This window comes from Arvicanthis niloticus, chromosome 10 (assembly GCF_011762505.2).
Source record: "Arvicanthis niloticus isolate mArvNil1 chromosome 10, mArvNil1.pat.X, whole genome shotgun sequence".
In the NCBI taxonomy this organism is placed as follows: Eukaryota; Metazoa; Chordata; class Mammalia; order Rodentia; family Muridae; genus Arvicanthis; species Arvicanthis niloticus.
The window spans coordinates 19819441-19842854 of record NC_047667.1 but is presented as its reverse complement, the minus strand read 5'-3'; the positions used below and the strand labels follow the sequence as shown (position 1 = coordinate 19842854).

The 23414-nt window shown below is 39.0% G+C and overlaps 2 protein-coding genes and 1 long non-coding RNA gene across 5 annotated transcripts in view; 2 read left to right on the top strand and 1 right to left on the bottom strand.

The window, feature by feature from the left end:
• Window positions 1–16227, top strand: part of LOC117716073 (C4b-binding protein alpha chain) — a 43754-nt gene extending 27527 nt beyond the window's left edge. For both annotated transcript variants that reach the window (XM_034512922.2, XM_076941103.1), the window contains exons 9-13: window positions 1214–1402; window positions 3596–3784; window positions 12985–13152; window positions 15279–15454; window positions 15807–16227. In XM_034512922.2, coding sequence (XP_034368813.1) covers window positions 1214–1402; window positions 3596–3784; window positions 12985–13152; window positions 15279–15454; window positions 15807–15974 — 890 coding nt within the window. In that variant the 3' untranslated portion in view covers window positions 15975–16227. The remainder of the gene's footprint in view (window positions 1–1213; window positions 1403–3595; window positions 3785–12984; window positions 13153–15278; window positions 15455–15806) is intronic.
• LOC143443647 (uncharacterized) lies at window positions 1255–12988 on the bottom strand. Its single transcript, XR_013112790.1, has 3 exons — window positions 11381–12988; window positions 10491–10575; window positions 1255–1749 (listed from the first exon to the last, which is right to left on the bottom strand). It is a non-coding gene; the product is annotated as an uncharacterized LOC143443647 (long non-coding RNA).
• A 5954-nt stretch (window positions 16228–22181) lies between the features above and the next one.
• Window positions 22182–23414, top strand: part of LOC117716346 (zona pellucida sperm-binding protein 3 receptor) — a 51791-nt gene continuing 50558 nt past the window's right edge. For both annotated transcript variants that reach the window (XM_076941745.1, XM_076941744.1), the window contains exon 1: window positions 22182–22291. The gene's annotated coding sequence lies outside the window, so the exon portion shown is untranslated. The remainder of the gene's footprint in view (window positions 22292–23414) is intronic.

Below are 23414 nucleotides of genomic sequence, written 5' to 3'. Positions count from 1 at the left end.
TTTTCAGGGTAAATGAAAATCATTGGGTTGAGTTTTGGAGTTCTGTGAATGCCTCGTTTGCATGGAGAGGCATTCCAGGAATCTCAGGTGCTTTATGGATAGGTTCTTATTGGGAGAAAGAAAGCTGAACCTGTAATCTCACCAAAGCTACATGACGTTCCACAGAGGAAACTAAATTATTACTGCCATTTTTGAAAATGATTGCAACAGTTTCTCTGAAGTCTGAGCATGTGGTTAATGTTTGATTCTGCCAGAGAGAAATGAAAACATATACCTACACAGAAGATTTTTTACATGAAAGTTCAGAGCAGCATTGTTTACCATAGCCAACAACCTGGTTACCCATCCATAGGACAACAGTGATAAACCGGTGTAGCTATACATTGGATTATCATACACAATAAAAACGAAGTACTGACAAATGCTCGGTATGGATTAACTGCAGAGTATGGTGTCTAATATGGAAAGCCAGCCACAAAAGGAAAGAAAAAATATTGTGTGGTTCCATTTGTTTAAAAAGCTCAATATAGGAGTAATACTTAGAAAACCACAATAACAACTGGGGTTTCTTTATGAGATGATACAGACATCTTGAAATTGGGTAGGATAGAAAGCTGCACAACTCTATGAATATCTAAAGTCTGTCAGTCTGTACTTTCTGAAGGATTTTGCTCTGTGCCTCATGGCAAATGTTTGGAGGTACAATGTAATGTGTAATGAACATCGACTGTGTAGATGTGTATATTACCTGTGAGGTAGCAGTACCAGGCCAGGAAAGAAGACAGGATTCAAAGCCCAGTCCTGTTCAGTGCTCTGGTTGTTCTTGTTCTAAGCTTTTCTGGATGAGGGAAATGGCTTTTGTTCCATTTCCATAGTCAAGAAAACAAACACAGTTACTTTTTGTTGTATATGAAAGTTTCCCTGCCATGTTCGTTTAACAAGCCTAATGTGTCCATTTAGAAGCCAGACTGTCTAAAGTACCATGGAGAGAAGAACTGCTGTGGAGGGCAGTTGGCACAGTAGACAGAAAACATTTGGTAGTGCCATTGGTTGTAACCTGTTAGGTGCCGGGCTAAACTTAGCAGAGTCTTTATATGTTTTCTGGTGTGGATAATATGTGAGCTACAGAATGCTAGATCCTGCTGGCACCCTTTAGTAAGACATGTTCCATGTTAACAATGTCTTTTTTTCCTTTTCCTTGTTTCATGAGCAGATAGTTGCACTAATATCCCAGACATTCCAAATGCTCACTGGGTAAGCAATCGCAAGCCAAGAAAGGAAGATGCATATGTCGTGGGGACTGTGTTCTACTACCGCTGTCATTATGGGTATGAACCTAAAGAGCTCATGGCTGTGACTTGTCAGAAGGATTTCAGCTGGAGCCTGTTTAAAGGATGTAAGGGTGAGTTTTGGTTTTCAAAATGTGTGTGCATATTAAATGTATAAGTGACTGGACCATGTACCTCAAATGAATATAGTTTTATCACTTAAAATAGAAATCGAATACACTATTTTAACCAAAGAATAAATTATTTAGTACTAAAAGTAACCATAAAATTTTAGGTGCCAAGATCGTAAATCTTTCTGTAGGTTACATTAGAATCAAATAGAAATAGATAGAAAAGCCGGACAGCATGCAGATTTAAGTTTCAAATTCACTACTGGAGGATCTGAGGTGGGACACACAGCTCAAATCTTGTCAGAGTGAGACTCCACGGTCCTTCCTTCTTCACGTGAACTTTGCGGGTTCTGGCAGAAAGAAAAATCCATGAGACCATTATGAATTCAGCCAGCTTCAAATTGGCATGTGTTTTATAGTTCTTGAACAACAAGTAGGTTGATACCTAACAGAGTTACTCCTGGCCTAGAATTCTTACTTCAGTAGTCTAGAAAGAGGAGACCATCAGGCAGGTAATTACTATTTTACAGACCTCAGTGAAATTTCTAAGAAAGAAAAATTGTTTCTTTTTTTTTTTTTTTAACCTAGCATAAGCTTGCCATTTTAGCAGTAAAAACAAACTCTGATTACAGGGAATTTTTATGCTTTGAATCAGATTTGAAAAATGTATGAGTGAATACAAACAAGATATGAAGCTGTTTCCACTGACCTGTCAGTGGGTCGCCACATTTCAGGGCTTGAGGACAAAGTAGAGAAATTGAATCATTCAAAGATAATGCTAAGGGGGTAATTACAGTCAAAACAGTGACCAATGGCATTAGAGCCTCTGAAACCTCACATACACATTCTCTTCATGTAAATTTTATAAGTTTATATACTTACATGCAAAAATAACATCTTATCACAAACTATCTAAGCTAGTGGTTAATCTTTTGGGAGCAATACTGTGACCAAGAGTGCATAAAGAATGCTTCTAGAATACAGGGAAGTTTCTATTACCTCATCTAGATTATGGATTTCATGGTTGTATGCTTTTGGATGTCTGTGTATAAAAATTCATTCAGCTATACACTCAGTATTTATAATGTTTATAGGCTAGTTATATTGCACTTGAACTCCTAGCTATGAGTATGACCAATTGTTGGTCTTAGTGTTAAATGGGAGGGAAGGGGTGGGAGGGCAGAATAGAGGAAAAAGTATGGGGAGACATAACACCAAAGATTTTTTAAAAGCCGTTTGGAAACCCCCTACTTTTTAAGCTTCCCAAACATATAACATACACATATATAAAGAGCTTAAGATGAATTATCCTATTACAGGCATGGAGGGGGGAAGCTCTCTCGGGCACCATAGGCTATCAGTAAAAAGCTCAGTGCCAGGTACGGGTTACTTCTTTAATAGGCCACTGGTCAGTAGGGTGCAAATGGAAGGTTATTGCCATCACTCATACTTGAGTCATAGAACACGGAGAAGGCAAGTTTGTATCAATCTAGATGCTTGCAAGGTGCTATGCACACTATGGGGGAGGAGGGGAGTAAGCATTAGCCTTACCCAGCTGTGAACTGTTGCAAGCTACTTGCTAATTCCTGGCCTAGCAAGATTTGCCACTGGTGCAGTAAAAGCATAAATATTACGGGAGTAACCAACCACTTTCTCTTTGTATTTAGAGACCCAACACAGAGCTATTAGCAACCAATGGCTGCCTGGGAATAGAGAGTCAGATTTTTGTTGTCATGTTGTTCAGGGATGCAGCTTCTGATAAGCTACCCATGCTTCAGGAGATGGCCCTACGCCTGTACAGATACTGAATGCATTAAGTGCACTCGGCATGTTTAAAAAAGAAAACATGAAATTGAGAGGGAATAGAGGATAAGAAAGAATGTGTGGAGAGAATTGGAGTTGACGTTATTAAAACACATTGTATGCATGTTTGACATTTTCAAACAATAAAAATGTGTTTTTTGGGAGGAAGTGACTAGATTTGAGGGTTTTTTTGTTGTTGTTTTTTTTTTTTTTTGGTTTTTGTTTGTTTTGTTTTTATACAGAAATTTTATATAAGGTACAGACTGAGTGTTTGGGTTTCCTTTTCTGTTGCCAAAAACTTTTTTCCAGTGGTGCAGAAATTGAATCATTAACTATAAGAACATCTTCATGATGATATTGTTGACCCTTTAATTGTCCTTTTTTTCCCTCTAGAGTTATGCTGTCCAGCACCAGACCCAAAGAGTGTTACAGTCATCCAGCATACAAAAGCGCATCCTGAGAATGGCTGTACTTATTTCTATGGTGACAAAGTTTCATATGTATGTGATGGTAGTAAAATCTTTTCAGCTACTTGCAGATCAGATGGCACATGGCAACCCCAAACACCAGCATGTTATCTGAGTAAGAGCTTATACAACTATATTTTGTGGGGGGAGTTTCTCTTTTCATTTTTAAATTTTATTTTTATTTTATGTACATTGGTGTTTTACCTTCATGTATGTCTGTGTTAACGTCATATTTCCTGGAACTAGAATTCTCTTATAGACAATTGTGAACTGCCATATGAGTGCTGGGAATTGAACCCAGGTCCTCTGGAAGAGCAGCCAGTGTTCTTAACCACTAAGCCATCTCTCCAGCCCCAGAGTTTCTTTATATTAATAGTGTGGAGATTATTAAAAGAAATTGTATTGAGACCAATGCAAGGAAAATTTAAGTACAAGGCCACCTTGGGGCAACATAATAGTGAGACTGGGATACATAGGAAGTCCTGTGCATCTTTTTGTTGAATTGTTGAATTGTTCCCCTTCACCAAACTGCAGGAACAGCTATTCTCCCTCAAATTGTTGTTTCCACTTGCTTGATAGATATTCTTTATTTTTTGTTTGTTTGTTTGCTTTTCAAGACAGGGTTTCTCTGTTTAGCCCTGGGTGTCCTGGAATTTGCTTTGTAGAACGGGCTGGCCTTGAATTCACAGAGATCCACCTGTTTCTGCCTCCTGAGTGGTGAAATTAAAGGAGAGCGCCACCGTGCCCAGAGATGGATCTCTCTTAGAACTTTGACTTTCAGTCAGTGAATGTAACTTGGAAAGCACGGACAGTTGTATTTAGTTTGCAGAATCAGTCAGCTAGTGTCCATCTTTCTGTTGATGATTTGTGAGCACTTATGCATGAGGCTACTATTAAGAGATAGCTAGCAATTCTTGCAATTTTGTTTGCTGTTTTCTGGTTGCTTGAGTTGTTTGCTCTGTGCTTTCTCCTCTATAGTTTAGTGGTTCATGTTGGACACCATTGAGTACTTCCTAGCTTTATTCTGTTCAGATACTTTGCTCATGGTATTTATCACTTTCTGTGCTCCCATCATGGGAAATGTCTTGCTTCTCTGTATCGTGTCTCTTTAAGTGTCTCCTGCAATACTAGCTTGGTGGTAGTAACTGCCTTGATTTGTGCTTTACCTGAAGTATCCTTGTATCTCTGAGTTTCAAAACTGTAATGGTTAGTTTTAGTTGTCAGACAAACCACCTGAGAAGAGACTGCCAGAGAGGGATTGACTAAATTAGGCAGTTTGTTGGTGCATATGTCAGGGTGAGGAGGACTATTTTGGTCATGTTGAGGTGGGAAGACCTGTCTTGTATATGGGTGGTACCATTTTCATAGGTGGAGGCCTGGCCCGATGGGCTGAGTATGTATCTGCACATTCATTCTCCTTTGCTTCCTGACCATGGCTGTAATGTGACTAGTGGCTTCAAGTTCCTGCTGCTTTACTTTTCCACAATAATGAACTGGAACTGTGAGTGAATGTAATGGAACCCTTGTTTTAACACAGCAGCAAAAGAAGCAACCCAAACAATGGCTTTGCTGGTAGTAGGAGTTGTGGCTGTTGGCCACTTACTTCAGGGCTTGAAACGGAACATTCCATAGTTTCCTGGCTTTTAGACTTGATGAGTTAAAAAACAAAACAAAACAGAAAACCTGATGTTTTTCTGGTGTTTCTTCTTTTGTAGGTATGCTAGTATTTTTACCTTCCAACTTTTAATATTGTTTCTTTGCTTTGTATATTCGTTATCTTGAGTATAGTATGTCACAGAAAGGGCCTTATATTTGAATCTCTACTTCTCTAAGTGCCTCTTGTGTTTTAATGTTTATTCCTACTCTGTAGATCTGGAAACCTTTCTGCTTTAACTCCATTCAGTAGTCTTTGTAGGTCTTTAGTGTTTATCTTAGTTCTTTCTCCGAGCCCATGATTCTTGGGTTTGTTCCCTTGCTCACGTCCCAGCGTTCTTGGCTGCTGTTGTCACAGTCATTTCCTTTTCTTCTCATCAATGTTTATATGTGAAAGCCCATCAACCTTGTCCTATCCTCCTGATGGCCTTTCATATACTTGATAAGTAAGAGTTGGCAATGCTTTCACTGTGTCTTTTCTTTGATTCATTGAGTTTTTCTTTTGTATTTCTGTTTTTCAAAAATCTCAGTTCATTCGCTGAATGTATTTCCATGGTGCTGACTTTTCACAGTGCTGTTTTCCTACCCATTCTGTTGGCTTTTCCCTTCTATTATGCTGACTTTCATCTCAAGTTCTTGGGTTAAATGCATATACTTATACTCTATTTTGGTTCATTGATCATTTTTCAATAAACTTCCAAAATCTTCATCTTCATTTTACCGATGTTTGTGTCTTTGAGCTTAGTAGTTGAGGAGTCACACATTGTTTTTTTTTTTTTTTTTTTTTTTAACTGTGGAGGAGTCATCTTGTCCTGGATTGTCATGTTTCCTGTGTTTCTGAACTGTTATTTGTGACTCTGTTGTCATGGATCTCTCCTGGGGTTGGAGATGGAGGATCTTTCTTTAAGCAGCCTACTCCTGATTGCTCAATCCTCAGCACTACTTAGGATTAAAAGTATCTGGTTTGGGGCAATATCTGTTTCTCTTTCCTCCAGGAAGTGGGATCATTGACAGGGGCTAGGAACCAATTGACACAGACTGATTGACGGGTGGTTCCACACTTTTCATGAGTTTTTTATACATATATGGAAACCATCATAAGAGTTCAAAATATGCAGAAATGGCCAAAGCAGAAAACTTTATATATTTTGCTAAAGAACAAATGTGAAGAACTGAGAGCAAAATATTTTTTGGAGTAGGGATAGTAAATATGAAGAGAGTATTGTATTACCTGAGCTCTAAGATAGAGGTCTTCCTTTGAAGGTCCCAGAAAATTAGACCAAGCTGCTCATGGCAGAGGTTAAGTGGGAAAATAAGGGTGGAAAAGAAGGTAAATAATTAATATGACCATGTCGGCAAGGTAGCGGAGACTAAGCATCTCAGCCCTTCTTTGATGTTTAGGTTTAAGTAGAAAAAGAACAGATGCATTGTGGGTAGGTTGATCACTACCACTATATTACTTGTAGTTTTGCAAAGTCACTCCCAAGAAGTGTGTTAAGGGATCAGTCAGGTTCCCAGTGGTTTCTCCTGCTTAGAGAGGAAGCCAGAGTTGCTGACCTGGAGTAGTTGTCCTCAAGCAGGAAGGTGATCTCATCATGGGGCAGTCTATCTGGAGGACTTCACTTTTCCTTAAAGGTGATTTTAGATTTAGAACAATTACAAGAGACTTTTAGACACTGTTCTAGGTTCTAGACTTAAAAGCAAAATATCCCAGTTTCTTTTAGTAGCTTCAGTTTTTAAGGGGAATGAAATAGGTCAGGTAAATTTGGGGCTATTAACCCCCTTCCCACTCCTCCTTGTGTGTATGTAAAGGCATCCAGGTGCCTGGGGAGGGAGTCAGTCTTCACATCCTACCTTCTTCGAGACAGTTTCTTATTTTGGGCTGCATACATTAAGCTAGCTAGCTCAAAAGATTTCAGGGATTCTCTTGCCTCTGCCTCCATCCTCCCATAGGACCACTAGTAGTCTAGAGATGTGCATTATACTGTGCCTAGTTTTATATACATTCTGGGAATTCAGACTCACATCCTCTGATTTATATGACAGATGCTTTACCCCTAAGCCATCTCCCTCAGCCCTGCATCACTAGATCTTAGACACTTCTTATATAATTAACATTTTAACAGTTGCTATGACAAGTTCCTAAGAGTAAGAGCTTAAAGAAGGGAAGATTTACTTTTGGCCATGGCAATAGAAGTTACACTCTGTTTTGCTGACTCAATTACTCTGAGTCTATGCTGAAGTTGTAGTGAATGTCATAGTGCTGAATACTTAGTAGTGTTCAGAAAGCAGAGAGATTGAAAAGAAGAGGAAGGGAACAAGACACATACTTCAAAGGCATGTCTGCTGTGTCTAACCTCCAACAGCGAGGCCCTGGTTTCTAACTTTTTCATTACTTCCCCTAAATCAAATTATGAATCAATAAATGAATTCATCTCTTGATGGAGTCAGGATCCTTATGACCCAGTTGCTTGCTTAATGCCTCCTTGGAATACTGTTGTATTGAGAACCAAAACTTCAAAACAGGCACCTTTTTGAGGGAGTCACTAGAAGTTTAAACATGACACACATGAAGAATTGAGGAGGAGCCTGATCTTAATTGTTTAATCAAAGAAGCTGCCTTTTTAAGAAATGAAGGCAGAGATCCTAAGCTTTCTGCTGCATTAAAATAAAAGCCATCTACTAGTCATCTTCAGGCCCAAGAGAAGAGTCTGATTATTATAACCAGGTCTGAAGAGAGTGGAAAACTAGTGGAATATATGGGTTATCTTAGGGAATTAATTTGCAGATACATTGCAGCAATGGTCTCCATTTTCTGCTGACATTTTCTTATGCTGATACAAAGAAGGCCTCTTTCTCAAGGAAGTTTTATGGCTTGCTACAGGTGGGTAAGTGGGAGTTTTGGTAGATCCTTTCTGCAGCTAGTTTCTCAAGTTGCCTTCATCTCCAAATGATCAATATAGCAATCATATTTTTGGATTGCATAACCAATCTACTCTATAGTCCTTAAAGTAAGTAATGACTGAGGTTGAGCAGTCAAGGAAGGCAGACTCATGTCTGCAATACTTGTCTATCAAAATGAATTATAGACTTCCAAGGTAGAAGGAGTCTGATAAAGACAAATTGTATGGTGGCTTTTTGGTTACTTCTAGCCACAGTGTCAAGGACATCATTTCTGGAATGTTGGAAACTCAGAAGAAGTGATGATTGGCTTTGCTAAGTGGGAGTCCACGTTGTTGGCCTCTGCATATCTTCTCTTCGCATCCTGGAAAACTCTGCTCTTTCTATCCCTTGATTCTACCCATTTGATTGCACCAGTAAAAAAAGACAGTGACAGGAGACATCCAACTTTAACTGGCAGAGGCATGTTTTTTTTTCTGCTTGGTCCTTTAACATCTCTTCTATAGGGGATGCTCTGTAGTTAACATATACAGTAAGACCTTCAACCTTCATGCCTGCTCCTCTGTGTCTACTTACCCTCTGTGCCAGGTCTCTGTGCCCAGTGTTCCAATCTTTCTCCTTAAAAATACCTGGCCAGACAGAGTGTTCATGCTATCTCACTAGTCCCAATGTAGTCTGTTCTGAGGCCACTTCTTTTCAGGTGTGCCCCATACAGCTATGCTTATCACAAAGGCTGCCCTCTACTACTGTCTTACAGGATTACCTTGCCTAGGCTTAATGTAACCTCCATTCATTTCAACTTGTACACACGTGGAAAAAGGCCTGTCTGTCAATCAAGGCTGAGACATTTCTTCATCTTGCCAGTGATCTAGAGTGAGTAATCCTATAGCCAGAAGTGTGAGCTGAGATATTCACATGGCAACAGCCAGGCACCAACAGGGATGGAGCTTTCTGAGGTTGCATTTTCAGACATGTCATCAGATTCTTCCAATGTTTGATCCCAGATGTTCCATTTTTGTTTTAAGTGTTTCTCACTTGCCTGACTTTATAATTTGGTGCATTTTACAGATATCACTCATGACAAAGGATTCTGGCTATATGGTCAATTGCTCAAGGTCAGGAGCTTTGTCTCTCTAAGGAGTTAAGTAAAATGGTAAAATGCCAGGGTGTGTGTTTTAATTATCATACAATTCCCATCTTTAATGTATGGCCTTCCTTCAGGATCTCATTAGTCTGTGTTGTGACTGTCCCACTGACGTTTGAAGACGTCCCTATTATAGATAGCTTCAGCACGCAAAGTCCAATCCTACAGTCTCTAGCATCAGCATGATTTCAGTATAGACTGACCCAGATCTGCTAAGCCTTTCTCTCCAAACTGGAGCATCCACTCAAAGCTGGCAGTCTCCTGTGTCACCTAGTATAGGGGTTAGGGCAACATTCTCAAGGATATAGATTATGCGCCTTCTAGAGTCTGAAAAGGCCTGCTTGTTGCTCTGTCGTTCTTGGTAGTAGGATGGGCAAGAGGAAATCCTATGACTTTGGCTTCAATGAATAGCCTAGTATTTACTGAACCTTGGAACTAAAAACATTGTCAGTGCAACAGGGCTGTTCATATTCTTTGAGTATTTGAATATCATCACGCTAGCCATTTCATTCTCAGCAGTACAATTCATTTTAGTATTATATATTTATATATTATATATAATTTTATTATATATTATAGTATATAGTTATATACTTATTATAATATATGACTACATATTATATATAAATTAGTGAATATATTAGGTTAATGTAATGTGCTCTGGATATCCAGATTGTCAAGATATCTTTAGGCTCTACTGTAACTGAGATAGGTGGGTTATTATAGCCCAAGACCTAAGCTAAAAATATATGCTCTTGACTTTTCCAAGAATGTAGATACTGTTTCTAATCTCTTTTCTTATAGGAATGGAAAAAAACAGACCTATTCAAAATCAGTGATCTCATTTGCTTAATGTGTTCATTTTTTATAGCACCTATATCACATGTGGTAAAAAGCCTGTGATAGGGTTTGGTTGTTGCTCTTAATAGAAGACTGAGGTTTCCAAAAATCCTAATTATAGAGCGAAGAAACTGGTGAACTTAATAGAAATATGAGAATGTCCACTTCAACCTATTTAACTGTATATTGTCTTAGTGGTACTGTCTTAGTGTTCTATTGCCATGAAGAGACACCATGACTAAGGCAACTCTTATAAAAATTAGTTAGTTGAGGGCTTACTTACAGTTTCAGAGATTTAATCCATTTTCATTATAGTGGGAAGCATGGTGGTACACAGTCTTAAATGGTGCTGGAGAAATAGCTAAGAGCTATATCCAGTGGTCCATTGGCAAAGAGAGAGAGAGAGAGAGAGAGAGAGAGAGAGAGAGAGAGAGAGAGAGAGAGAGAGAATATATAAAAGACATTCTGGGCTTGATGGGGGCATTTGAAACCTCAAAGCCCATCCCTATTGACACACCTTTTCCAACAAGGACCCATCTCCTAATCCTTCCAAATAGTGCTACTCCCTAGTGACCAAGCATTTAAATCTATGAGCCTAAGGGACCATCTTCACTCAAACTACCACACTTGCTAATTTCTCCATTCACTATACACATATGTGAAATAAAATTTAAATAACATTAACTTTCTTTAGTCAGTATCATAGGCTTGAAACTGATATAAGCAAAGAATCCTTGGAAGGAATTGTGACATTCAATCATTTCGTCAGAAAAGATTTTGCTTTGTAGTTCAGGCATTCTTAGACCTGGCCTCTTACATGGCCTCCAGAGTACTAGAATTACAGGGATTGACTACCACACTTGTCTTGAGATTATGACTTTTATTGGGCTAAATGACTTCAGTTCCTTCATGATTCATTTGCAATTTTTTGTGATATAAATTGAGTGGTGTCCTTATAGGCTGTTGATAGATTCCCACTTGTAAAGACACCATTACCTATTATTCTGACATTTCTGAGGGTTTCCTCTCTGACCTTGTGCTCTTGTGCTTCATTTTTAATGCCTCAGGCACTTATCTCCTATACGGCTTTGGTAGACACTGTGACTTGTATAACGTAATCTCTTGGTTGTGTTTCAGTGTTTATAGTACAAACACTCTGTCATGCTCACTTACCTGAGTCCTTTAAGCCCTTTTCTACTCTCTGCCATGGCAGCTGCAGCATTTTGGTTGTCTATATTGCAGTGATCGATTTCCCCACACTGGGGTACATTTACTGAAATGCTTGCGGCCACAGTAGAGTTCTAGCTCAGGGCACTATTCACTTTATTCAACTTCCTCCTTGCTGGGTGTGGACCTCCATAGTGCTCCTTTCCAGATGGTGGCTCTGTGTCTTGCTTTGTTCATTATCACAATGTTAGAGTCACCATTTTTATTTTCTTTAAGTTTTCTTCTAAAACAAAGCATACAGTGAACATTTTTTTCTTGGTGGAGATGGGTGAGCTATTTGGTTAGAGAGCAACAACTCAGAGATTACAGGTGCATTGACATCTTTGCCATATTTCATGGATGTGTTTCAAGGAAGGAAAATACAACTTCCCACAGTCCTCCAAAGTCTGTGGTAGAGTCACTCTACCGAAACAACAGACCAATTGGTAAGATTAAAAATAGAAATAAGTTTAAGAATATTTTCCAAAAGAAACACCCAGGAAGTAACTCTTCCAAAGCAGTGACTTGGAACTTTGTCTCAGCTACTGTTTTAACAAAGGACTGCATATCTAAGAGATGTAACAGGTAATGAGAGGGTGGTCCTAGTCTCAAAGCTAGGATATCTATGATCAAGCACTATAGTCTGTTTCCACATTCCTCTCATCGTGCTGGGATCTGTCTGTGTTGACAAGCAGGAAGACAGCACACACCTTTATTTTAGGCATGGAAAGGGCAGAGGTTTGAGAGATTTATTTTTGTGAAACGTTGTATTGTCACCAGGAAAGCAGGGAACACAGACAGCCCCTCTCTATTGCCATGGTCTTTAACTTAACTATCCTCAATGTTTTAGTAAAAAAATTTTGGCATCCTTTACACAACTGAGTATTAAAAATATAGAATTGATCATGTATTATACACCACAGACAAGGTGTAACCTGGAATGGGATCCAGCCTTTGTGTCAAAAATGGACCCCAACACTGTAAATGAATTGTCTGTAAAGGAAGGAAAAGGGAGCAGCTTGTGTTGTCAGCTTTCTGTCAGTACCACAGACACGTGAGACAAAGAGGAAAGGTTCAGTTTGTTTTAGATTTGGTTCTGTTGACCCCATTGCTTTGCACTTGTGTGAAGGTGACACATCATGACAGAACTGTAAACCAGAGCAAAACAATGTACACAGTCATGAGCCAGAGAACAAGGAAAAAGAGAGCGCTGGAGATACACACTCTCCACAAAGAGCAAGCCCCTAGTGACCTAGGGACCTCCCATGAGGCCCCACCTTGTAGTAGTTTCCAACATCACCCAATAGTGTCATCTGGGAGCTAAACCTTTAACTTATAGGTCACAGGAGAAAATCCACATTTCAAATTATTCTAGTGTATAGTTTGAAGTATCCAAATTCCTAAACCTAAGACTTCCAGGAAGGTAGCACAAGCGCATGGCTTTGGTCCAGTGATCTTACAGGGAGGGAGGAAAGAAGCATAGCATGAGGCATCCAAGATACATCAATCCTGAGAAGTGCGGTTTGACACACTTTACAAGTTCACCTTCTTTCCCATGTTTCATCATCAAGGTTGTAATTTTCCGCCTGTCATCGCCCACGGACGTTATACAATATCTAAACCATTCTACAGCACAACTAAGGTTACATATGAATGTGATGAAGGATATAGACTGGTTGGAGAGGCAACCATCTCCTGTACATCTTCACAATTGAGAGCAGCAGCTCCACAGTGTAAAGGTAATGACATCTCCTTCCCACCCCATGGCCAGAGGGGTAGAATTGCTTTCAGGATTAGATAGCAAAGTTATTCCCTGCCAGATGAAGAACAATACATTTCATTATTTTTTTCTTGTAATGATACGAGTTTTTTTTCTTTCCTTCCTTCCTTTTTAACTTCTTGTTTTCAATACATCCCCATTACAGTTTCCCCTCCTTCCATTTTTCCCACCTGCCCCCCACAATCTCACCTCCCCTCTCCCTCTGATCCATTCTGCCTCCACTTCCCTTCCGAAATGAGCAGAAATGCCTCCCAGGAATATCCACTGAGTATAGCATAACAAGATCAAATAATACTAGACACAAACCTTCATATCAAGGCTGGGTGAGGCAACACAAAAGAAAAGGGTCTCAAGAAAGAGAGAGAGAGATACCCCATTCCTAGTTAGGGGTCCCACAAAAATGTTAAGCTAACAACTCTAACATATGCAGAGGACCTAGCAGGGACCCATGTGTGGTCCGTGATCACTATTTCAGTCTCTGAATCCCTATGAGCTCTGCTTAGTTGATGTCCTTGGGCTTCATTTTCCTGGTTTACTTGGCCCCTTTGTTTCCTATATTCTTTCTTCCTCTCTTCCATGAGGTTCCCCAAGCTCCAAGGGGAGGGACCCAATGGAGATTTTCAATTGGGTTTCCCCTCTATCTGCTGTTTTGCTGTGGTCTCTATCTGCTCCCATCAGCTACCACTGGTAGCCTCTTTAATGACAGTTGAGCTAAGCACCATCTCTAAGTACATAAGGATATCATTAGAAATTATTTTATGGATTTTTTCCATCATAGGTCTCTGGGCCATCCAGCCTCTGATTCCTGGTTGTCCAGGCAGTGTTGGGCATGGGCTCCCTTGTGTGGTATGGGCCTTAAGGTAGACTTGCCATTGGTTGGCCACTCCCACAAGTTCTGTGTCAAGTTCTGTTACCATTGCCCTAGTACAACTAGCAGGCAGGATAGGTTGAAGGTTTTGTGACTGGGTTGGTGTTCAAGTCCTACCTCTGGAAGCTTTGCCTGGTTAACAGTCTGTGTGGTTTCTGATAGAGTGGGGAGTCTCTGTGCTAGTTGCAGACTAGCAGGAAGCTAGGAGGGCATGGGGGTGTGGGTTGGGAATAGGATGGGAGGATGCTGAAAGAGTGAGTGAGCGGGGGAGTCTGGCAGATGGGCGGCTTACCTGAACTTCTCACAGTCTTCTGATAGAGCCAATTTTGTCTATTTTAAATAAAAATATAAACAGATGATTTTTCCATACAAAACCATAAAAACCATATACAACATCACTTCCCTCTACTTCTTTCTCCCAGTCACAAGTATCAACTTTCTTGGGGCAGCTCATATTGTTACTTTCTTTATATATGTTTTCAGAAATATTCTGGGGGCAAAACATTTTATAATTACATGCATGGTCCTATAGAAAATCTTCAATAAAACTTGTTCTGGCATCAATTTAGGCTCTGTTGGGCTACTTTCAAATATTAGAGTGACAGGTTTTGCCATCAGAACTTCTGCCAAAGTACCATCTACCATGATACAGATGATGTATGTTGAGAAAACCCAGCACCAATTAGTTGTAGGGAGCAGGAGGATTTAGGATTAGGTCTTACTTTATGTTTATATACTATGAATAGAGCTACATTTGCAGTAATTTATTATTTAACACAGTTATTCCCACTGTACAAATAAAAATATCAGAACTTTATGATCAGTCTTGTAGAATTGTTTGCAGTAAGAGTTACTATGTCAAGGGAAATTCAGGGTCATACACACTTTTAAAATGTTCTGCTATGTTATTGTTTAAACCCATTAAACCTTTGGACAAATTTCTTACCTTTTCTGTATCTGAATTTTCTTTTATATAAAACAGAAAAATAATATACTCAGTTAGCAGGAGTATCTGGAGACTTAAGTCAAAATCATATTGTATATATACACTGTCACAAATATTCAATATTTTGCTAACAAAATAAATGGAAAACAGGATAAACTACACACAGTTCAGTTCATTCATTTTACTGTAGACTATTACTATTAATTACCATAGTCTATTACCGTAGACTTTTCCTCAGATCACGGTTATCTAAAACATGTTTTCATTATAGCTCTATGTCGGAAACCAGAGATAGAAAATGGAATGCTGTCTGCTGATAAAGATCAGTATGTTGAATCTGAAAATGTCACCATCCAATGTTACTCTGGCTTTGTCATGCTGGGTTCCCAAAGCATCACTTGTTCAGAAAACAGAACCTGGTACCCAGAGGTGCCCAGATGTGATCGGGTAAGTAACACAGATCAAGAACTTCTGTGACATCAAACACTAAAATGGTTTTCCCAGCCAATAGTGCTGACCCCTGACTTGCTGTGGATCATTCTAAGTCATTCAGAGAACCTGCTTTGTTTTGCTTTTTTTCTCAAGTCATTTAGGGAGTTGGCATAGAACATTTTTCTATTTTCATTTGAGTATATGGGTACATTTTTACATGAGTACACTGACTCATGTAAAAAGTGAGCTTCCATAGACCTAGGAATACTGCCTTCTATTTTTCTCGACCATGTAATATACTGTTGCCCTATTTCTTGATGATCAGCTGAAGCCACTCACGGCTATCTCAAACCTGCATCTCTTTCAGGAGGCCAATAAAGACTGTGAGCATGTGTTTGCAGGCAAGAAGATCATGCAATGTCTGCCAAATTCAAATGATGTGAAAATGGCTCTGGAGGTCTACAAGCTGACTCTGGAGATTGAATTACTAAAGCTCCAGATAGACAAGGCAAAACTCACTGACCAGGAGTTATGACTGGACATTCTCTCAAGGAGGAAGAAGTACCTCATTGGCTTTCTGAGTTCAGTGCCAAACAGATTCCCTGCACTTAGCAACCTTTGTAACTTTGGCACCAATGTTTATGGTAATAAATATCTGCTTAGAATAATTCATTAAAGCATAATGTTGTAAGCTTATGAAATAATTAATCATCTTGTGGCTCATAAATTTGCTTTTCTGAATGCGATGTGTACATTTTTTTCAATTAAAATCAATTTTGCTCTTGTAATCTCTTACTTCTATATAAAATAATACATTCATCTAAAAATATGAGGTACGAAATTCACTTTGGTTCACTCACACTGTTGAGTCCCTAGACTGCTCAGTTTCTCACAGTCTCACAGGTGCATCATCCAGGTCCTTAGGTACAGAGTAACTGTCAACATTCCTCATACCCCTTCCCACACACAACCAGCCCAGTTTAGGCTACCCACTGAAGGATACCCAGCCTCCTGTTAACTATGAATAGTGTCTTTCATTCAGAGCATGTGCAAGCCGTCACCTCCATGAAGGAGATTTCTGTAGTCTCTCTAACCTTACTCCAACCTGAGAGAAGGATGTTCAAAGGACTGATGACTATGAAGACCACATCAGTTATCTGCGTATGCTCAAGGCTTCCATCTGATTTGATCACCATTTTCCTAAATATTGAATTAACATGGCTGGAGCCACTCTCCCGATACCCGAGGAGAAAGCCTGTATTCTTGTCTGAGTGCCTCCCATTGTCATTTCACATGGAACCCTGTAGGGAACTTTAGTCTCTTCATTTACTTTCCCCAAACATACTACAAGGAGGCTGTGGTACACAGCACATTTTCAGGGGCCTTTAGGTGAGACAGATGGGTCCGAACTGCGAAAGCCGCACATGCGCGGAGGAAAGCCCATGTCTGCCATCATAAAAGCTATTGCCCGAGAGTAACAGTTGATTTGTTTCAACATACAAGCAGTTGGGACAGCTGACTTACCTAGAAGGTTCTGGTAAGCACCGAGGGTGATGGTGGTAAGACAGGAAAAGAAAGATAGCCAAAGAGGGACCATTGCGGAGGGTGCTATTGGTGTTTCCCTCGGGACCAAGTCACAGTGACAGCTCTCTGAAGACATAGGGAACACGTCTCTGAGCTAGCCTCCTTTTGATGAGGGCCTGGGGTGTACATCCACTTACTGATTTTAGCTGCACCGACACCCCCATGTCAGCAAAACATACTGAGAAGAAGGGGACCACTATCCCGGAGCTGTTTGTAGTGAGGTTGAGTGTAGGCCAAGGATATAGGAACAGGGTGCGGAGGGCTTAGTCTAGAGTCACATATGTTGTATGGTCACATCAGCTGACATGCTAAGTTTACCACTCTCTATGTGGCTGTTAGTCCCATCAGGTTCCTGGTTGAATGCTTTCTGTTGCCCCTGACAACCAGTTTTCAGGGTTGTCATCTCTCCCTATAAACTGGCATACACTGAGAACACGTGTTACAAAATCAAATATGTGCTGAACCCACCTGAAAACCTATTTAATTGAAATGTGTGAATAATTCAACCGCCCACCGACGCGTTTGATTCCCACTTGGTCCTAAATGCTGATGTATCATCAGCTCCATTGGAGCCTCCAGCGTTCTCAGAACAGCATATCCTTTGCTTGGTGATGCTGTTTATTTGCAGTATGTGGACAATGTTGATCTCCCACTCATTACTCATGAAAAAAAAAATGATCAGAGAGCATAAAAATGAGGATGAGAAAAGTGGTTTTGAAAAATCCTGCCAGTAGACTTCACAAGAGAAGGGAGGAAGACACATTCAACCATTTGTGCGTCCATCGATGATGTGAGCTGGAGGCAAGGAAGGGTGTGTGTGGTATTTAATAGCAAAATGTTAAATAAAATTGAGAAATTACTACCATCATTGACTTATCAGGTCAGTAACAGGAAAAAGTTACATCACAGGTGTCTTTTAGAGCTGCACAATTTTAAACAAAGAAAATGGAAACAGATTGTGTCTCTGCAGCCTCTAGCAGACTCTTTAGCCACTGCCAGTGTCTGGGGGACAAGAGAGCACACCACACTGGCCAGAGCTTTGCGACCAGATATTAATAATTATCTGACACCGCTTTTTCACACACCTCCTTCTGCTAATTCTTTCTCCACATTTTTCCATCAGCATTTGAGAGTACATCGCCATCCTCACGGTACCAAATGTCACTCCAAAATATCTTCACTCATTAGATAATTATTTTAAGATTTATAAAAAATTGTTAGGTGCTAGTTGAATAATACTTTTGTCATTACTTATGCTACATTTTATTACATTTATGCAGTAGTCCGGAATAGAATATGATTATAATTAGTTTCTGTACTCTAAAGGGGCCATTTTATATTACATTTAACTTTATTAATAGGTTCCTAAGGTATTGGGAAGCTAATTAACATATTAAATGTGTTACATGTATAAATTCTTGCTGGTTATTTGTGGTCGTAGTTAAGAATGCCTAGTAAATATAAAGTGGGTTGAAGGTGGGGTTAAATAGGAATGAATATTTTTTCCATTCTCAAAATTAGTTCCATAATTTTATAAATGAAATTAGAATTGCCTCTCTAAAAATCCACTTCCCAGACCATCTTACTACTATCTTAGAATATACACCTGAGCTAGCTTCTATTTTCCTGCTATCCCTGTGTTCAAAGCATTACGTACTACTAGCCATAGTCTTTAAGGCAGAGAAGAAACACATGAGGCCTTTGACTCCTGGTCCTTTCTCTCCCTTCAGTGCCTTCATGGATACATGTGGTCAGTGTCAGAATTGTTTTGCACTAGTGTAAAATTAGTCTTCCATTTAAAATATATTATTTTATTATTATTAAAATTAGTTTCAAAAACAATGTGCAATAAGTACAACATATACAAAATAATAAATATTAATCATGAAATAAAGGTGGATAGAAGTAGCTAGCATCTATGAGATTTTCTTTTTCTTTTCTTGCACTTTAAATATAAACTTTGTATTTAGATTTAAACTTCTATAAATAATTCTATAAAGTATTCACCAGACTACAAACACACCTATTTCTCTACCTAACAGATTAATGTTTAAAAACAACTTAAATTATAGCCATGGTTAAAGAAATTATCCCTGCCAGGATCCACTAGAAAAATTCCATTTTCTTACTCTGACAAGAATGATTTTAGGTTTTATTACATTTCCTTTGGATTTATACTCATATTTTCAGAAAATACATTTTTCCTAAGATTTTGTCTCTGTAAGCAAAGAAAAATAAAAAAATGCAACAATTATATGTTTCCTTCCGTTAGGTAAAGGGAAATAAAGTGTTAAATGAAAATGTATTTGTTCCTAGTAAAATAGAAAAACAAATTTGAAAGTTAAAATAAATGGTCTATTTTGTAAGAAGCAGAGAGAAAGATGAAGAAGCAATGTCAATAGCAAATAACCACAAATCTAGTCTTCAAATATCTAAATACATCATCGGTCTACATACACTGTTCACTTATTAAAACATACTATAAAAACTACTCTTTTGCAAGAAGTTAGGCAAATACCAGTATCCAAACACCATCAGGTACACTCCATCTCCATTTAAGATTAAAAGAGAAATCTTTGTTGCTCAGTTTCTTTCTGGAAAAATGGCAAGAATAAAAACAGCTTCTAGGAGAGAAAGCAAGTTCATCTTGAACACATCAATTACTCGTAGACAAGGCCAGTGACTGGCATAATAAAATCATGATCAAGAAGGGCTAGAAACAGACCTCAGTATCTAAGGATAATTTCCTGTCAATGTTTCTCTGCTCTTAAAGCATAAAAACATTTTGGTTTATTTTCAATTGTCTTAGTGTTCCTAACATTGACTGTTTGGATCTATTTATTTTGTTATTTTATGTGTATGAGTGTTTTGTGTGCATATATATCCATGTACCCATGAGCATGTCTAGTGCTTGAAGGCTAAGAATAAGCACTGGGTCCTTTGGAACTGGACTTACAGGCAGTTGTGAGCCACCATGTGGATGCTGGAAATTGAATCCAGGTCCTCTGGATGATCAGTCAATGGTTTAACTACTGAGTGAAGCTCCAGCCCTCTTAAAAAATACATTTTATTATAGTTATATTTTTTGTAAAAGAGAATGATTTGGTGTTATGATATTATATGTTATTATATACTGTAATCAAGTTTTTGGAATCTGCAGTATAGCTAGACAGTGCCTGTGGGTATGCATATGTGGATGCCAAGTGTTAAAGTAAAATACTTTTTATTGCTCTCTAATACTGCAGGACTAGAAATCACAGCTGGAATCACGGCTTGTGAGATCAGACAATGCAGGGATTGTTATAAGTTGTTTAAATTGTAAGACCTAATCAATTTTGCATGTTTTGAGCTGGAGCTGACAGAGTGAGTGAGTGTAATTTTTGTTTTTCAACAAAATGGCAAAGACTACAGGCCAGGAAAAGCTTCTATACCCAGCTAACCTTGCTGTATTCTCCACTGCCTTAAGCTTTTCTGCAACACCACAGTATAAAGTGGAAAGATTTGGTTTGGAGACTCAGTTGCGTCATGTAATATTGTGTTGGAAACTGTCTTATGAGAGGATATTTTGCTGAAGCAGATACATGGGAGGGTATTTCACTGAGAACAGAGACATGGTGTTTTTCCGGAAGCTGCCTGGAAAAGGGGCATGTGATGTTTTGCTAGAGCAGATACTTGAGAGAACATGTAGTTTGGAAAGGGTGTAAGTATAATCCAACGGACAGTGGACAACGCTGTAATACTGGTTCACCTTGCCTTCCTCCCTGACCATCATTTGTTGTGGCCTTGTAGAAAGAAACGCACCAAAGAACTTCTCTTAATATTCTGTCAGCTTCTTGCTGCTTCCATGGACTCGGGCCAACTGGCAGAGCCTCACAGTTTCTTCTGGATTGAACTGGCATTGTTGATTCAGAAATGGTGTTTGGTAGTGGATGGAGCTACCACTGATGATTTGTGTGAGCTAAACTGCTGATATTTTGACAATGAAGACCTTTCCTTTCCACTACTTCTGACACGTGGTGGGCTAGATTGGAGGTAAAAGTGTTTAACGACCCTTGTTAAAGCAGGTTTTGAAAAATCTAAGTCCACAGTAGTAGGTTGGGCTTTGGTTCAAATTCAGTAGATACTAATGGACCGTATGACAAAAGTTCCTGGAAAGACATTAAACAGTCCATGAAGGCTATTGAGAACTGCAGTGATCATAGGTTGGGATATTGCAGGTCCAGAGCCTGGCTACAGTTTGGGGCAAGGCATATCTTTAGCCTTCTTAATAGCTATTCCTTGCCCACTTTTGTATTTCATCTAATGTCCTTGTGATTGTTGTATGAAACCCTTTAGAGTACAGTAACAACAGGTCACTGGATTGCATCAACCCAGAAGACAAGAATGTCCTCAGATATCATCTGAGGGCCACAGCAGAAGTTCCCTGCTTTGCTGCAATCCACTGATATTTCTAGCAACATATTTAAAAGTGCTGATTTGTGACTTTCTTGGTTCTGTTACTATAAATGTTTCATGAAATCATGGCCACATAGAAATGTAAGATTTGAACACCTGATTCTGTGTCCTTTGCCATGGTCACAAATATTCGGCTCTAGTATAAATAATCTCTTATTGCCCTTGAAGACAGAACTTTTTAAAAAAATCTTCATCCAACAGTGTTTATGGATTACTATCATACTTACTTGTGTTTATTCTATATAATTTCTATATTAATTGTAATATATATAAGATGTAAATACTATGAAAATACTATTTACATGGTGTTGTTTAAGGAATAATATACAAGATAGTTTGTACATACTCAGTACAGATATAACCACTATGTCACTATCTGTACAATATATCCGTCTACCATTGGTATCTATAGAATCCACAAATGAGAAGACCGTGTTGTGGTTATATCAGTAGAAACATCCTCCCAGTTGCCTCTCAAAGGCAGGCAAGACAAAAAAAAAAAAAGCAACACTAGTATATTTTATCACATTTGAAGGTTAGCTGAGAGCAAGGATCAGCAGATAACCCTTTACAAAAATTATGACTGACTCAATTTCTACTCAAATTCATTCCCACTTGTTCAGCCAACCACTAACCACACCACTGGAACTTCAGACTTTGACCAGAACATTTGCCTGAAAGGAAAGAATGTTATGGTAATTCTGTTCCAGGGAGGGGCATGGAATGTCAGTGACCCAAAGACACTTCATTCTGAGAGGGGAAAAACCCAAGGCAACACTAGAGTCTTCTTACGTCTTGTTCAGATACCTACAGGTCAGTCATTTACTAAACACTCAGACTACCTTGCGGGGAAGGCTAGAGTTTTATCGCCTTGATGAGTACAGAATTAAGGAAACAGTAATGCCCAACAAGGGAATAAGGTGTCGAGTAGATTAGAAATGAGTGGTACCATTTTTCTGATTGTGATGGACAAATGTGTTGGTTTGCTTGTCTACTAATATATGGGAGTGAAAATGGCAAATGATACTAGTTACTCAATGAGGTAAAAGGGCTGGAGAGTGGGACACAGGAGACACACAGTACAGGGGAGACTGGAGCCAGCCACACTGAAAGGCTTCTCTCTTTATTGGTTATAAACTCTTGAGAGGGAAGATAAGAAAATAAAAGGATACCTGTCACTCTCAATGCCATCTTTGAAGAGAAAGTTTAGTCTTCATTGTGTCTTCTGTCCCGTACTTTTCCAGAATTACCATTGTGCCCCTACTTAAAAAAAAATATAAGACTTTCGATCTATATGTAAAAGCCACACCATAAAGCTTCTACGAGAAGTCACAAGAGTAAATCTTTACTTTCTGAGTAGGCAGCAACAACAAAAAGAGAAAAGTTGGGTGCCATTAAAATTAAAAAAAAATATTCTGTGTTTAGAGAAATCCTGTTAAGGATGAATAGAAAACTGGGCACAGTGTCTGCCACCAATAATTCTGGCCCTTGGGAAATAGAGGCTAGAAGACAGGACATTTAAGGACATGTTGGGCTACTGAGACTTTAGAGAGACAGCCTTTGTCCATAAATACAGGAAATGTAAAGAAATAGCTTTCACAGGTTAACAACAAAAGGTGGTAAATTGAATTAAAAATGAAGCGATTTGAATGCACATTTCTCCAAAGAACTGACTTCCATGAACCGCAAACAACTGCATGCAAATATGAGTTAGTATCACTTTTCCTTAGAGAAATTTCAATCAAACTCACAGGGAGACACCATGTTCACAGCAACAGGGCTACTGCATCTCCCACAAATGCACTGCCACCAAGAAATATGTACTAAACACAAGCTTAGAGGGAAAAGGCCAAGAAATTAGACTCTTTATGAGTTATTGGTGTGAATGTAAAATGATTATTAACTTTGGAAACCAGCTTGCTATTGCTAAGAATGT